The sequence below is a fragment of the Centroberyx affinis genome, unplaced genomic scaffold (genome assembly GCF_046629955.1).
Source record: "Centroberyx affinis isolate AG114_WGS23_722 - 3 ecotype Tasmania unplaced genomic scaffold, CSIRO-AGI_Caff_v1 ptg001429l_1, whole genome shotgun sequence".
In the NCBI taxonomy this organism is placed as follows: Eukaryota; Metazoa; Chordata; class Actinopteri; order Beryciformes; family Berycidae; genus Centroberyx; species Centroberyx affinis.
This window is the reverse complement of record NW_027279905.1, coordinates 152,734-170,888: the sequence shown is the minus strand read 5'-3', so window position 1 is coordinate 170,888 and position 18,155 is coordinate 152,734. Positions and strand designations below refer to the sequence as shown.

Genomic DNA, 18,155 nt, shown 5'->3' with positions numbered 1-18,155 from the left:
ACTACCCTGGACTATCCTGAACTACCCTGGACTACCCTGAACTACCCTAGACTACCCAGAAATACCCTGGATTACCGTGGACTACCCTGGACTACCCTGAACTACCCTGGACTATCCTGAACTACCCTGGACTACCCTGAACTACCCTGGACTATCCAGAACTACCCTGAACTACCCTGGACTACCATGAACTACCCTAGACTACCCAGAACTACCCTGTACTACCCTGAACTACCCTGTTCTAACCTGGACTACCCTGGACTACCCTGAACTACCCTGAACTACCCTAGACTACCTTGAACTACCGTGGACTACCCTGAACTACCCTGGACTACCCTGGACTACCTTGAATTACCGTGGACTACCCTGAACTACCCTGGACTATCCTGGACTACCCTGAACTATCCTGAACTACCCTGAAGTACCCTGGACTACCCTGAACTATCCTGGACTACCCTGAACTACCCTGAATTACCCTGAACTACCCTGGACTATCCTGAACTACCGTGGACTACCCTGAACTACCCTGTACTACCCTGAACTACCCTGTTCTACCCTGGACTACCCTGAACTACCCTAGACTACCTTGAACTACCGTGAACTACCGTGGACTACCCTGAACTACCCTGGACTACCCTGGACTACCCTGAATTACCATGGACTACCCTGAACTACCCTGGACTATCCTGGACTACCCTGAACTACCCTGAACTACCCTGAAGTACCCTGGACTACCCTGAACTATCCTGGACTACCCTGAACTACCCTGAATTACCCTAGACTACCCAGAACTACCCTGGACTACCGTGGACTACCCTGAACTACCCTGGACTAGCCTGAACTACCCTGAACTACCCTGGACTACCCTGAACTACCCTGAACTACTACCCTGGACTAGCCTGAACTACCCTGGACTATCCTGAACTACCCTGAACTACCTTGGATTACCCTAGACTACCGTAGATTCTGCCCGATCTCAAATCATTGCCAAATCGGGCTTGAAAAACATGTAATGTGGCCCCTCCATGAGCAGCTTCACTGGAACAACTGGGGGTTACGTGCCTTGCTCAAGGGCACCTCGGCAGTAGTTGTTGAGGGAGAGGAGAGCTCTTCTTAGTCAGTCAGGTTTTCCCAGTCGACCTTCCAGTCCCAAGTCCATTTTTTGAGCCTTGAGGCTGCTGTCGCTTATAAAGGGGCTGACATTGGTGCTTTTATATCTTAAATATAAAAACTCAATAGAATGGAAGTATTGAGGTTCACCAGACAAATATATGATTTTACTGTTGATCTTTAATACTTTTGTATTTTTTGTATCACTTCACTCCGTCATGGAAAATCCCTTTTGAAAGCTAGTAGTGCTTCAAAAACATCCATGAACGATATGAACAACAATCCCTGTTTATCAGCACTGGTCACCTGATGTACTGTAAAGCAAATAGCAGAAGGGCTGCAATCGAGACAATCCATCAACTGAACAGTTAACATTTACATTGTCATTAATATTTGGATTTGGATATTCTAGTATTCCATTTGTGAATTGATGTGTATACAGTGCCATATCCTGTTTACAAAAGTCCGGATACGTTCACATCCCTATTATTAGAACCTGAATATGATAGCTGGCTAATATTATCTGGGATACCGAGGCATTTGAACACCTTATCCTGCTCAGAGTTGGGTTTTCCTCTGTTTCAGCTCTGTTTCCACAGTAGTATTCATAATAGTGTGTTTATTCATGTATGCAGAGATATTTGTGGTCAGGATACGAAGCCGCATACAAACAGCTCATCCTGAATATGACCTGAATCGAGACAGAAGCGCTGAGCTGGAATGCAGTGCGCCTGTAAACACACTCACCCAGGGTTATTTGGAGACTATTTAGAATGTGAAACATAATCTTTTTTTTTTTAACAACTGCATTGTATTCGCCTTGTGCTCTGAGCACATAATGATTTTACATGTCAATCATGAGTGCTTGCCTGTGTCTTTCCTGAGGAGAAAGTCGATAAAACTTGCACACTATTGTTTTTCCTCCACTTTCATTCACAAGCAGCCACACCATGCCTTCTGGGGAAGAGGGCTTTATCTGGGAAACACTGTGACCTAGAAGGTACAGTTACCCTCCTCTTGGAATACCAAGTTTTTCCTCTCCAGAGGTAGTGTCACAAACACGACTTAAAAAGCACAAACTTGAAAGTCACAACGAGTCACTTGATGCCTTTGTATTTCTTCTGTAACCTGAATATGCCTTATCTTCGGTGTGACTGCAGGCGGATCTTTTACGTTATGGCTTAATGACTTCAGTGTACCAGAACTGTTTTTTTTTCATGTTTTAACTTGAGAGATCTATGGATGGTAAAGATGAATCTTAAAATAGACCTATGCAACTGCCTAACATCAGGAACAAGCTTTTCAATTTGCGGTCCAACATCTTCATAATGACGAGAACCTTTTCCAACACTGTGAATATCTTGTAGTTGTTTTTCTTTCATATTTCAAAATGTTTCCATTACACATGGACTGTACAGTCATCTGTGGTCTTCCAATTAAACTTGTAAAAATGCATTTTATTTGCTTAAACTGCCACCAGTTTTGACTGAAACGTTTGTGCCTGAAATATGAAATAAACACACTTTTATTTGTCAATTTTCATACCACACATCCCTCTTTGATGGCATTTCGTGACGTTAACCCAGAATGATCCCAATTGAATTAAAGGAGAACTTCTAGATTTGCCATTTCGTAGTCTGTCTAAAATTTCACCTACCAACTCTAGACTGTTGTCCCTGTTAACAGGAATCCAACTTTGATTTGAATAATCCTTTACTTTACTTACTTAACTCCTCTTTAGACTTCCAAAGAGTGCAATAGAATTAGCTTCAATTCCTGTATCACCATCATCACATAACAGTAAGGTATAGGTCAAACCCACAGCGTCCAAAACAATATTACATATGATGATCACATATGATAAAGAAGTGCTGGGAGAAGCATTATAGAAGCCCTATTATAAGAATTCAAATATTCCTCTATTTATATACATATACGTCACATTTACATTTACATTTTTAGGGGAGGCCTCCCCTCTTTAAATAATTGCTAAAATCCTTCTAATCAGGCAAATTTGCAGCATTTGGATGAACTGATCTGCCTGTGAGGACGTCTTTTAGCTAAACTACATTGATTAGCAAAACATCATGATTCTTACATTATTCCAAACTGAATAATAAGAACCAGGGAGAAAATGTGGACAATTTCTCAGTTCACAGAGCCCCTCTGTGAACCACCAGGAGGCAGGAGAGAGCTAGGTTTCTCTCCCTGCTCTCCCAGAAACTAATAATTATGGCCCTCATTCTGTAACATTAAGTTTTCTTGCTTGTTCTTACAAATCATTCATAATCAGCATTCTGGAAAGCTGTATTAACCAGAGCGATCCTGAGCGAAGAAGCCGCTGATGAATACTGCATTATCATGAAAAATTTCTTAAGCAGCTTAAGATTGAGTATCTTAGTATGAATGTTTGATGAATGGGGGGCAAATGACCCGTTCCACTAAAACCCATCACTGAGGAATTCATATCAGTGGTGACATTGCTTAATCAAGCAGAATACCTGTTCAATTACAGCAAATTGGAAATGAGCAGTTACCTGATGACCATTCAAATGACAGCCAGCGCTGGGAGGAGAGAGGTTACAGACGGAAATAGGAGGTCATTGCGGGCATGCACACACACACACACACACACACACGTCCATCAGCTGAGGGCAGGTGTGGGATAAAGATGATGGAGTGGTTCAAAGCCTGCCTTTATTATTGATCTCTTCCTTTCCTTGTCCCTTCCCTTTCTTCTCTTCCTCCCTCTACCTCTCTCTCTCTCTCTCTCTCTTTCTCCCTCTCTCTCACACACGAGCCCTGTGAGAAAGGGAGAGCGCGTCTCCCCGGATTACAAAGTGAACCCGAGAGAGGAGGACTCATGCCAGACCCCATAAACCTCCTTCACCCACCATTGAGCTCTCAAGTAATGTACCTTGTAATTGAGAGAACCAACGATCATAATACAATATTGTCTCACAGACGAGGGACACTGTTCCCTTTCTGTCACCTATCACCTATGTTTTTAATCGTGTGTTGGATCTACATTTCATCTAACGTTTTATGTTTTTAGCATTCAGCTGATGCTTTTATCCAGAGCAGTGATTCTCAACCTTTTTCATATCAGGGACCCCTAATTTAGTCCACATTATGACCACAGACCCCCATTTGATTATATTTTTTCTAGCAGACCCAAATCTGTGAATATTTTTATTGTTAGATATGATTTTGTCCAGAATTCTATCTGTATTGTAGGTAGAGAGATAACAGAGAATATATGATCAAAATAGTCATTCTTCTACATTCTCTAATTGTGTTAACTTCTTGTAAATGAAATAATGGTGAAGTTTAACAATTCATCAATTTGCTGAGGACCCCCTGAAACCCCCTTATGGACCCTTGGTGGTCCCCGGACCCCACGTTGAGAACCACCGATCCAGAGGGTACGACAGTAGAAAAAAGCCTAACTTCATCGTTCACCAACATAACAGGCGACCAAAAATAAGGGGTGCATGGGTCAAAGGCACACTGCCCTGATAATAGATGTAATCAAATATATGGCTTCAGTTTAAAGCCTTCTAGCAGAACAGAGGTTGGCAAATCAAGCCTGTTCTACTATGGTCCTTGGTCCTGGAACGATTTGCAGGCCAATCTCAAACTTGAGACCCTTATCTCTTTAAATGATTTTAAACTTAGAATAATGGAAGTGGTCACTGTTAGCTGCAGTTGCTTCAACTAACAAACACATGACTAAATATTGCTGCCTTGTTTTTGTTTATGCACTGTATTATGTAATGTATTCTTGTCATACCTATTGTTGCTGTTGTGATTTGATGTTGTTGTCGTTATGTGTTTGGTGCTGCTATTTGACCCTTGGCTAGGTCTCACTTGTAAAAGAGGTTTTAATCTCAATGTGACTTCCTAGTTAAATTAAGGTTAGGCATAGGTTTTAGGCATATGTCAAAGAAATCCATAAAGCGAAGATGCTTCCAAAACTAATGAAATGAAAAGTTTCTGAATATCAAAAAATTACAATAAACAGCGGTCTACTGACACACTAATGCATAAAACAAATAAACATCTAAGACTTCTAAGACATTTATATAAAAAATCTAGGGTGCCTAAGACTTTATATATATATATATGTATATGTATATATAACTGAGGTAAGTAAGTAACTTTATTTATATAGCACCTTTCGAGAGCAGAGACGTCACCACAAAGTGCTTCACAGAGGAGATAAAGCAAAAACATACACAGACATAAAGCACAATAAAAAAAGACAAAAAAAAACACAATAAAAACAAAAATAAAAAAGGTGTAGGTGTGACTTATCGCCTCTCTGTTTCTCATCCATCCTGTGTGAGAGGGTGATGACTCCGTCTATTTTCTCTCTCTTTGTTTAGGGTTTAGGCAGAGTTCATTTGCAAACACAAATGACAAAAACTGAAAAATGAGAGAAGAAATACAAACCGTCAGAGTGAGTCAAAAAAAAAAAAAAAAAAAAAAAAAACTGGGGCGGGGGCTTGTAAAAACACCTCACACCTCACCTCAAAAGGAAAAAAAAGATCAAATAAACTCCAGTTGATAACAGAGACACGGGAAAACCTACCACAGCATCATGTCACCTCAAATCCAGTGTTGTGACAGCACCTGACATCCCGCTCTGAGAGACACTTTATCTCTGGGCTCCAAGAGAGGAGCAGGAGGCAGGACACACACACACACACACACACACACACAGACACACACACTGTACAGCGAAGGTCACGTGAAATGCACACCGGGGACGGCCGTTTGAGGAATATAAACGCAATGTAACAGAATTCCCTGTCAGAGAATCCATCCATGTTGACTTGTGAATAATTCAGCTTGATTCGTTAAAATTAGTGTGCTGTCAATAATTCATGGCCGTCACAGAATCTAGTTTCCAGAACAAGTGGCGTGACAGAGGAGTCAAACCCTCTGTACAGGGCTTGGTTACCCAAAAGCACTGAAGCCCAACGGAGGAACACGACTGTTTCTATTGCAGAGATGGCCCTCGATACAATGCTTATATACAGAGGTGGGGACTCGAGTCACATGACTTGGACTCGAGTCACAATTTTAATTGCTTGAGACTTGATGCATGAAGAGAAGACTCGAGACTGGACTTTGGTTCTGGTGACTTGGGACTTGACTTTGACTTGTACTTTGAGGACGTGAATAGGATCCTAAGGTCTTGACAAAAGCTCTTGTATTGCTTGTGTGTGTGTGTGTGTGTGTGTGTGTGGGTATGACTTAAGTCAGGGACACAAACCAGAATTAAGACCAGTTGATTGGGGACAGCTTGTGCAATTGGGGACAAAAGCCGTGTCCCCAATTGGTAAAAAGCTGATTTTTGGGTCAGTGGTTAAGGTTAGGGTTAGGTTAAGGTTAGGGTTAGGTTTAGGCAAGTAATGGTTATGGTTATAGTTAGGGTAAGTCTCCAGGAAATGAATGTAAGTCTATGTAAATACCCCAAAAGTGACAGAAGTAAGACTGTGTGTGTGTGTGTGTGTGTGTGTGTGTGCGTGTGTGTGCATGGGCGTGTGATATATAGAGACTCAGCGACTGCAGGTCATTCAGGTTGAACACTGTGTAACCTGATTATAGACATGGAGGCTAGGCCGCAGCCAGCACACTAATGTACTTACTGGACTCTAAATGGTGCCTTACCAGCTCCCACTGGAAAGCAGTGCAGTTGGTAAAACAATGAACCTTTGGCATTTAACGCAATAAGGCCTATTGGTTTGGAGCGACTGTTCTCTAACTGGACACAGTAGGCTTTTGTTTTAAAATGAGATATCCACCATTTAAAAAAAAATACAGCTACTCATAATATCTTTTTAAAGGATGGCACACAGGGGGAGCGAGTACCAAAATATCCTACTTCAGTAGAAGTATTCTTAACTTTGCTAAAAGCTTTGATCAATGACAATTGTCCTAAGAAACGTCCTAAGAAGTCATTTGGGTGAAAAATGTTCCCACCCCAGTATAAAGGCAGACCTGAGACCCTGCTCTCCCCCCGCTCTTCACACCCTCTGTCTCACATTTTTCACAATCACACAGTAGGTGGAGAGAAGCACAAGCTGTTACTCTGTAGGTAGAAGTAAAATAACTGGTGTGAAAATCTAATTGAGGAAAATCAAAAAGTAGCTACTTGCAAAAACTATAGCTATCTATATTGCTACACATGCAATGCAAAAATGAGATTTCAATATGTGGTATTGTACATATTGAATGTTCTCAAAATTATATTCTGAAGTTCATGTCATTATTCAATCTGTGATGGAAAAAAAACAAAAATGCCCTAGAACATTTCTTATTTTAGCTACCCAACTAGCTAGCAAAGCTAGTGAACTAGCTAGATAACAACCAGGCTAACACACAAACCAATACTAGCCAGATAAGTTAATAATAATAAACTTAATGTTTTCTCCACATGCTTGTGCTGGTTTGATACTGTGCTGCAATACCTATGGAGAGCCTACAAAAAGTACATAATGAAGATATGAATGAAGATTGAATGAAAATATTTCAGTCAAAGCATACATACTAAAAGTACGGAGCCCCTCTGGGGTCACATGGTAGAAAAAAAAACTTGATGTGTAAATCCGTGTGAACGGATTTGTAAACCGTGCCCTCGGATTCACGATCCGTGCGAATAGATTTGTAAACCGGCTTTTAAGGCTTTCAGGAGGACACCTACGTGTTCTGTTCGTGTTTTCAGGCTGACATAAAATCATATTGTGAACATTACTGTCCATTATTTGCCAACTTCCAGTGTAGAGCGGACATCCAGGCCAAGACTTCCTCTTCCATCATAATGTTTACAGTCCGACGATGTCTCATATGTAAACTGTGCAAACGGATTGTGAAACGGTTTACAAATCCGTTCGCACGGATTTACACATCAAGTTTTTTTTTCTACCATGTGACCCCAGAGGGGCTCCGTATAAAAGTAAAATCACTGACTACAAAAAATACTGAAAAAAATACAAGTACACAAAAAGCTATGCTACTCAACCACAGGAGCAAGAGTAATAGTTTGTTGCTTCCACTTTACATGAACATGAACCTTGTTGCAAACTGGATCCTCTGCATTTTAGTGATTCTGAATCATGATCTTATGGGTGAGGATTTGTTTTCAAAATGGATATATATCGTTTTCCAATACAACTCCTCACATACAGTCGTGCAGCAGAAATGATTGATCACAGTCGCAGTGGTGCAACAGAACAGGATGTTCACACAGCTGCAGAGTCACAGCACACCGACACACCAACACCTGTTTTATGGGACTGAAAAATAAAGTGGATGGTCGTGATGTGGGGTGGGGTGGGAGGACTAAATGTGTATGTGCATGGATTTAGATCAAAATCGAGAAATCAATAGACAGATAAATACATTAGGGCTGAACGATTTTGAAAAAATATCTAATTGCGATTACTGTATTTTGACCGATATTGCAATGGCGATATGATTTGCGATATTAGAGGGAATGATCATTTTTACATCATTATTCTCATTTTCATTGAAAAACGTATTAAAATGATTATGGTGTGATTTTTGCGGGGATCTGTACCAAACAAAGATGTTTTCTTAAGTCTGTAGAATATGATGTGTAGGCCAGGGCATCTCTGCAGCACCACAATATTTCATTTAAAATGCTATTTTGACACATTTCACCTTTAACAAATATTGCGCCTCCTGCGATTTGAAAATTGCAGTCGGCCATATTGCGATTTCGATAAAAATTTCGATTAATTGTTCAGCCCTAAAATACATACATAGCTTGATAGGTAGACATACACAGCAAGACAAAAAGAGAATGTGTACTGAGTCTTAGAGAAGAATTCAAGGACTATGGCAGACTATTTTTTCCATACTGATGAGACCAGATGCTGAAATGTAGCTGGAATCCATACCCAAAATGTTCTGTGAGACTGGAAAACAACTTTCATGACGCTATATGCTCCTTTATCTATAGCTTTTTTAGAAGAAAGTGAGGGGAAATAACGCTTTATCGTACCGCAACATTCAAAAAAAATCTATTGAAATCGACCGCTGCCAGAGACACAGCAGATACAGCAGAGCATGTGGGCCTACTGTTATGTCTGCTTGCTTAGGACTGAATACTGCCGGTGTCTTCTGTCTCCTCTGTGGCACCTCACCGTTCCCCTCGCAGCCTTTAATACTGTCTCAATAAAAAAAAAAGATAAGTTGACGAGGCCAGACAACCCGCTATTTTAGAGAAAAATGAAACCCTGCTGCCAGAGAACCTGAGCTGAAACACGAGCCGAGAGTCCGCGCTCTCACCGGGCTATTTTAATTCATTCTCTTTCCTTTACTTGTTCCATCTATTCGTTTTGCTGTTTTTCTACAATTCCGCTCCACGCTGAGTTTCGATGTCATTTGATTTCTCTTGCCGAACGCACCTGTATCTCCGTCTGTCATCTTAATTTTCTCTCTTTCTCTATTTTGGGGCGAGTCGTTTTTGTAGGCCCCTCGGGGGTTTCTCTGTCTCATCTCATCAGCGCAGATTGTATATGAAGACTTTCATTCCAAAATGAGATATCTATCGGCTGAAAAATAGGACACCGACTCTGACAAAATGATTGCTGGCATGAAAGTAAAACTCATTGTTGAACGTTATTAAAGTTATTAGCCGTCTGGAGCCCTGTGCTTATGAAATATCAACATTTCAGAGGATCTAATTACCTGTTGTGTTTTTTTTTTTTTTTAGCTTTTTTTCAAAGTGGGTACAACTTTCATTTCGTCTCTCTTTTTCAGCATTGTATTCGCAAATAAACTAAACCTAAACCTACAATGATAATTATTCAGAGAGGTGGGATGGGATAATTTATTCCACAGAGAATACAAGATGGGAACACCATCTGCCAATACCAGTCAGTGATTGTTAGTCGGATAGGTGGGCATGCATACAGTATTGTACAGAGAAGAAGAGGTGTATCTCCCCCCCCCCCCGACTCCACCGCTCCTCTCCGGCCATGTTTACAGACCCTTGTTTATCCACTTCACCTACCCATCATGCCGCATTCTCTTCGGGGACTCATGATCGCTGTTCTCGGCGGCGTGGGAAGGCGCCGCGACGGCCCATTAACTGGAATGTCAGATATGAAGTGTGTGTCGCTGGCCTCCCTTCCTCGCACAATATGCAGTTATCACCACTAGAGCGTGGGATTGACACTTCACACACATTTCTGCTTCACACACACACACACACACACACACACCTCCTCCTACTACACACGCGCGCAGGCACGTAGACACGCCACGCTCTGCCAGGAGCCAGGGGGTCGCGGTTGACCTTGCCCCAAGCGTGGGCTGGGGGGGGGTGGGGCTGGGGGGTGGGGGGGGGGGGGGTTTCCCTTGGGTGCCACAGCGCGGCACATCGTTCACTGAGGTTGCGGCCGTCCGTATTTTCACCACTGAAGGACAGACGCTTATTTCATCGTGTTTACCGGGCGGCTGGAATGGCGGCGTCTCATCTCCAGCCGCGCCAAGGCCTAATCTCTCTCTCTCTCTCTCTCCTTCTCGTGAAAAAACGTCTCTCGCTCCTTTGTTTATTTCCTATTTAGTCTTTTTCCTCGCCGTAAAGGGTGTGGAATGAGCGCTTTGTCTTTTGCGGCTTTTTTTTTTCTTCGTGGTGGGTGTGAAATGTATGATAAATCCTCCCCAGTCCAGCAGTAGCCATCCCTCTCTGACAATGATAATCAAAGATGCATTGAAGCAAAGGACAACCCCCCCCCATCCCATCCCACCCACCACCCTTCTCTCTGCCACTTGGCTGTGGTTTGGAAACCGTCAGCCCTTTTGTGTGCGCTCAGCTCTTTTTTGTCTTTGTGTGTCTTTTTTGCACCCACACCGGCGCTGGCGTCAAAAATCCCCCGAGAGCTGTGACTCACAGTGACGCGTCTCCCCCCGAAAGAGGACTTCACAGTGATCACGGCACCGCCACTAACTCGCTCACGGATGGGGGGGGGTCCCGTAAATCAGCCGGCCCGGTGGCCCTGGGTCGTTGCTGGCGGCGGCTCAAGGACCCCGCTGATGGACCTGAGCGGACGGAGCTGGCTGTCCACCGCACTCAGCAAAACGTCGGGACTGTCTTTATGGGGGGGGGACTTTATATACGGATAGATTAGCTGTCAGAGAAAAGCTCACTTTGGTCCAGTGGGCTGAGAGTGTCACACAATGCAACCTAACTGCCACCAAAGCTGCGCTTCAGTATGGAGCGATCACAGTGAAAAACAAAAAGATGAGAAATACAATCCTGCTTTTCAAACGGTGTGATAGATAGATAGATAGATAGATAGATAGTAGGGATGGGACGATATGCTTATCTCACGATACAATACGATACGCGGGGTTCACGACTCAATCCAACCACGATACGATGTAATAAATAAAAGTTCAGTGACAACAAAGTCTGAATGTGCAGAATTCTGTTTATTTCTGAGCCGCAGATCTTTCTAGCGATGGCTTTGACTTGCTAGAATCTAAACAACAATTTCAAAATGTCATTACAAAGTGCAAATCATATAATTTGGATGGAGAGTTTGTGAAATTGTGATGAGCAAGTGTCTCATTTGTGATTAGTACAGGAGAATAAAATGGACCCACGATATGTATTGTCACATTTTTGTATTGAATTTCGATATTTTGTCCCGTCCCTAATAGATAGGGATGGGACAATATAGATAGATAGATAGATAGATAGATAGATAGATAGATAGATAGATAGGTAGAAGTTCATGTTACTATTTTACCATGCAGTATTAGAGAGTATTATATTATATGGTATTACAGCCTGGTATGGTAACTTGACGGTACAGTTGAAATCACAGATCGCTCGTCTGGTACAGACTGCTATGAAAATGATGGGGGTTAAAAAACACTCGTCCCTCCAAACAATTTATGAGCAGTCTAATATCAGACAGGCACAGAAAATAGTGTCTGATCCAACTCCGTTCTCCACCCAGAGTTCCAGCTCTTACCTTCCGGTAGAAGATTCAGGGTCCCCAAGAGCAATATTCATTCCTGCCTATGTCCATTAAGCTTCTCAACACTAACATGTAATGTAGATGTTGGCCATGAGGGTTGTGCAATATGTCACCATTGTCAGTAGGTGTGTATGTGTATATGTGTACAGGCAAACTGTTGAACATGTGTATGTGCAAACTGTGTATGTGTATGGAAGCCATGTGTTGTTAAGATGTTGATGTTTTTTACTATGTAGAATGTATGATTTTATCTTCTGTGGAACTGCAGGACAGAGTCCAGAACAAATTTCCCTACGGGGACATTAAAGTATATCTTATCTTATCTTATCTTATCTTATCTTATCTTATCTTATCTTATCTTATCTTATCTTATAGATAGATAGATAGATAGATAGATGGACTGCACATATTTCATATTTTTTGTTAAATTCTCATACCATGTATTTTTCACACTAATTTTCTCTCCATCTAAATAACTTCTAGTGCTACTATTGCTGCTTTTTCTTTTTTCCTCTTGATGCTGTACACACATGTTCTAGTGTTGAAATTGTGGGTTGTGTTTGTATACATGACCCTCTGCTCTTCTGCTCTATTCTTGTTTATATTCTATCTTTACTTTGCTGTTTCCTGATACTATTTTGCTGGTGCAACGGCCCAGTTTCCCCATCGATAGATAGACAGAGAGACCGGCAGATAGATAGATGGATAGACTGAAGCTCGGCGCTCCCAGACTCTACAGAGTGGCCTAAGAAGCAAGCGTTTGAAATACTCATGGTCACCTTTGTCTGTGGCGTGTGTTTGAGAGTCTGTGGCTCGGCCGGGTCTGTGGCCCTCGACCAAGTCAAGCCACAGGAAAGCCGGCTATTCAGCAGCAGGAGAAGCGTCAGAGCTGAGGTTTCTAACAAATTACACCCTTCACTTGAGGAGAAGACGAGTGAGCTCTTGGCCCAGAGTGTGTTCTTGGCCCGGGAGAAGGGAGGACTGCTCTGAGAGCAAAAAAGAAACGCTCCTGAAAGCAAAGTGACACCTGTCTCATATTCAGCAGTGTCTTTCCACTGAGAGAGGAGGAGCAGAAGAAGAAGATAGAGCGCTTGTTGTCAAGGCCAAAAAAGGAAAGAAAGCTCTGAGCATAAGCCAGGGGACTAATATGATAAACTGTGTCCTTCCTGGCAACAGAACTCACGCTGCATTTGATAAAGGAGAGTGCATTTGATAAGATTATTCAATTTTGTGCCGTGTCCATTTATGATGTATAGGTCCAGGCGGTGTAGTGAATAGAGCAGTATGCTGCTGTGTGTAGGTGCCAAAACATGACTAAGGCCTCAGCTGAATTTCTCTCCTTTTTGACAGTTTTGACACGCTGCAGTTTATTTCCCAAGACAGGCCCCTGATGTCTTATGTTCTTTTTTAGTCATTCTGGCTGTTTGTTTAATTTTATGCGCTTTTTCTTTATATTCTAAGAAGTGTTTATATTGCTTAACCATTGCCTCTTAAGCAAATTGCTCCTCGGGGATAATAAACATATAATCTACATTTCTATAGGAGAGGCAGAATGCAGGCTATTGTGTTATCCTCCCTATAATGACGCTTTAGTTGGTCTCTAACAACATGACAGACTGCCAGGGATGGGAACTATTAATACTTAGCCGATATGGTTATGAAAATAAAGCATCAACTGATGCTGTAATGTTTTCTGAGAGCGACCACTGCCTTTGTGAATCAGACATAATATATCTCAAGCTGTCAGAGAGCAATACCTGATATTGCTGCATCTGATTGTTCGTCTATTATGTGCAATAGCTCAGACACCACTGATCAGATTTTGACAGAAATTATCCTGATTGGTCCCAGGGGAGCGCTACAATTACAGGACAAAAGAAGGTGGAATATTTGTCACAGATTGGCTGTGAGGGGGAGTGCATCATTTGTGGTGGATGACACATTTACTGTTACCTTGTTGAATACAGTATCACCTAGCCTGTCTGAAGGGCCCCCTCTTGCTTCGGCCCCCTGAAAGTCCCCCACCCCAACCCACTAGTGGTGCCCCTGGGTATGCCCCTTTTTACACATCATCTACATTTTATTTAGGCTTCACGAAATTGGTAGACCGTCTATAACTTGTAGGCTATGGGCCCTTTTTGTCCCCCATGATGAAATCAGGGACGCCACTGATCAGATTTGGATGACACTTCAGAGAATGATGCATGTGTAACCGAGCGTCCTGGGTTCGCCTAACTGTGTAACTTAATAAAAAAAACAATAAACGAGACGAGACACGTAGCATGTCCAGCAGCAACTGTTTTATTGTGACCCTCACTACACATGCCAACTATAACCTGCCCTACAGCAACTCAGTGGGACACAGAACCTCGCATACAGAAGCACATAGCAAACATAGAACAGTCTGTTACACATGCATTTTCTAATTCACACTGATTGACACAAGAGGGGCACTACAACTAATGTTTACTTGTTGGATTTTGCCATAACTTGAGGGAATGATGCATCTCACCACTGTTCTCACATTTTCAAAAAAATTACACTGATCAGCCCAAGGGGGGCGCGCCGGATCATTTGTTTGCTCATCCATGTTTCATGTGCAACATCTCCAGTTCTGACAAAACTTGGGGAAATGATGCGACTCACCGCTGCATTCCAGCATTCAAAATGACACTGCTTGGAAGGTGGCATATTTGTTAGCGTTACTTAATGGCCCAGACGGGGACGTCGTCATTAGTGGGGGATGACATGTTTACAATCTACATTTTATTTACACGCCACGAAATTGTCAGACGGCCCCTAACTTGAGCAGGCTGGGTAGTTGATGCTAGATCCCCGAGCAGCAGCAGCAGCAGCAGCCGCTCAGTCAGTCCGTCGCTGCAGTCAAACAGAGCGGCCAGCCATCAACATCCCCAGCGTCCACGGAGCTGTAACGCTATGTAGCCTTGAACTGGTGGCGAACGGGTAAACTGAAGCTGGTTATGACAGTGTAACGTTACATTCGTGGACATGAGGACATCGGCTACAGCGTCTGTTTCGAAAAGGCGGACTAGGAATCCTGTCTGGCATCGATTTTCACCGAGCAAATGAGAGAGGTGGTGATGCAGCACAGCGGCGTCTAACACAAGAGACCGCCTCTGTCGGTAGATAACCAGCTAGCTAGCGTTAGCAACGTAGCCAAATAGCTAGCAACCCTAACGTCAGCTAAAGCGAGCAGCAGGCTACGAAAGCGCAGACTTTACCACCCCCGGGCCGGCTGAAAATGTCAGTGAGTCCAAACGCTTTCATCGGAATACCTTGCATTTTTACCCTTGGCTTTTCTAGGGCTTAGCCTGGCAGTTTATGCTCTGTTGTTCGCTTTGCTGCTAGCCAACGTTAGCTGAATAGCCGCTCGTTCGCTTGCTAGCAAACGTTAACAGTGGCTAATCGTCTCACACAGGCTCCCAGTGTCGGAGAGAATGAACTTGGTATTCTGTGTGGAGACGCCGAGACATCATAGCTTCACACAGGCCAGATGTAAAATTAGCTGGCTAACGTTATATCATATCTATCGGGCATTTCGATGACCGCTTATGTTAGTATTTTTTAGCGTCCGATGCAGCGTTCGCTTGCTTTCCATCCGTTTTTCACAATATAGGTTAACACGGTGAGCAGTTTTTGAAGGGAACCAAACATTGATTTGCTCCATGTCTTTTTCCCTACATTTATGGTCACGGGGGAATTAAGCCTGTGCCTCTAATAGCATGACAGCTAGTGAGCTACTCGCTAGAATTATTTGCTTCAGAGGTAATGTAGCAAAGGAAACGTGCATGCAGTGTGTTTAGCTTGCATGTCCTGTCCAGCTTGCAAAGGTTGCCATACAACTGTGATTTGTCATTCCAGTCGACTCCGATCCAGTCTCAAAGATGGAACTGAATGGCAAGAGGATTTGCTCGGTATGTGGGCTCATCTCGCCCCACCTCTCTGCTGTCATTTTCCCCTCACAGTTAATAAAATATGTCCAATTTCTTCAGCACTGACAAAGGCTAAAACGGTAAAATGGAAAGCTTAGTCAGTGGATATCTGTGTTCATTCTCCATTGCAAGTCGTGTTAGAGATGCCATTACGCGCAACGGCAAGTGTTTGGTGGTGTAGGCTCTCGGATATTGCACCTTAAGCCTTTGGAAAATATGTTTTAATTTTTTCTCATGGCCAACGGGTTGTGTGTGTGTGTGTGTGTGAGAGAGAGAGAGAGAGAGTCTGAGGTGTTAACTTCTGAGATGACATGTTGTAAAATTCACTGCAGCACGAAGACAGAGCATTGTTTATTACTCATATCTCAGCTATCACCTGATATATGATAAAGCTTTCTGACTTGGCACCATGTGTTTGATCGTAACTCAGCGCCTTTATGCTCAATAGAAGCCTGTCAGAGAATGCTCTGAGAGTGGTTACCAATGGTTACAAGGGACATGCTGCCATGTTGGAGAAATGACAACAAAAGGAAAGATTGGAAAGGGTGTCAGCTCTATTTCCCTGGCAAAACAAAGATAATACCTAGTTTCTGTGTGGAGGTAAGGTGTTTTAATGAAGGGGGAAAAGATCAGGGAAGAAAAGGCGATAATGTCACAACCCTTTACTTTTATTGGTACTCCTCCAAAATGGTGGCGTGACCTGGTGACCACTCTCCAAACTGGGCCCTATAACTCAGTGTGTAAACTCAACATCCCCAGTGTTTGATCCCAACTCAGTGCCTGTTGCGTCCTTTTTCAGAATCGACATGACCATTTTCCTGGCGAGCAGTCACTCCTTCACTGAGGGACCTCAGCCCGGCTCGGTTTCTGGACTCACCGTTGCGGGGATGAGATAATAGAGTAACTCGGCCGGTGCATGCTGCTACAAGAAGGCCCGTGGCACTTGTAAACCCGTCCCGCTCCCCGCCCCTCCCCAACCCGAGTTTGTTTCAACGGCCAAACCATGACGACGCCGGCCCTCCTGCCGCTCTCGGGCCGCAGGATACCCACCCTGTCGCCGGGCGCCTCCTCCTTCCCGCACCACAGGGCCACGTTGAGGCTCTCCGAGAAGTTCATCCTTCTCCTCATTCTCAGTGCCTTCATCACCTTATGCTTCGGAGCCTTCTTCTTCCTCCCGGACAATTCCAAGCACAAGCGCTTTGACCTGGGCTTGGAGGACGTGCTCATCCCCCACATCGAATCGCCCAAAGGGGGGAAGCATGCCGCTGGACAGGTGGTCATACATGGACAGGGAGGACACGATGAGCACAGACACAGGTAAGGACAAACAGCAGAAATGGGATTTTTTTAAATTTATTTATTTTGGTGAATTTTTGGTGTTTGACACAAATGGCTGTCGTTCACATCTTAAAAAGAGTCTTGTTTTCTTTCCCCCCTGCTATTTAGGGTTAGGGTTAGTACTCTTGTATTTGCCAATGTTCTTCTTCTTCTTCCTCTTCCTCTGAGGAAATCTGCCTTCCCATGCATGAAAATAAACCAAACTTTGCACATAGGTCCAGTCCCATGCCAAACGTACTCAACTGGCTTTGGGGGTCAATAGTCCTGATGGTGGCGCAACAGCAACCTTCTAAAGTTTACAACTTTGAAAATTCATAACAAATCAGTTGTACGTGCTACAGCTTTGCAACTTTCACCAAAATGTAGGCCCAAGTGAGCAGAAATGTTCAGATGCTTCGAGCTGCCAGGAATTATGAAGTCCATCACTCTGTTTCTCTCAAAAACTAAAACTAATTAAACCTATCTCCTCCCATATTTTTTGCTCAATTGACACCAAACTTGCCACACTGCATCTTCAGACTGTCCTCCACAAACGATCCAGCCAGATTTTTGAATTATCAAAAATTGAGCCCACAGTGCATCAAAATGTTTTACTGTAAACAGTACTGTAAACAGCTACTGCAAATTCTCGCTAAATAAATCTCCAATGTTCATGAAAATAAATGACAAATTTTTTCAGTCATGGTAGATGAAGTGTATTAAATTTCAGAATTTTATCTCAAAAACA

The 18,155-nt window shown here is 43.1% G+C and overlaps 1 protein-coding gene across 1 annotated transcript in view; it reads left to right on the top strand.

The window, feature by feature from the left end:
• The first annotated feature begins 15,154 nt into the window (after nucleotides 1–15,154).
• The window catches only part of LOC139650023 (mannosyl-oligosaccharide 1,2-alpha-mannosidase IB-like), a 151,093-nt gene continuing 148,092 nt past the window's right edge, over nucleotides 15,155–18,155 (top strand). Inside the window, exons 1-3 of the mRNA XM_071526554.1 lie at nucleotides 15,155–15,232; nucleotides 16,020–16,072; nucleotides 16,890–17,407. Of these exons, the coding sequence (XP_071382655.1) occupies nucleotides 17,094–17,407 (314 nt within the window). The 5' untranslated portion in view covers nucleotides 15,155–15,232; nucleotides 16,020–16,072; nucleotides 16,890–17,093. The remainder of the gene's footprint in view (nucleotides 15,233–16,019; nucleotides 16,073–16,889; nucleotides 17,408–18,155) is intronic.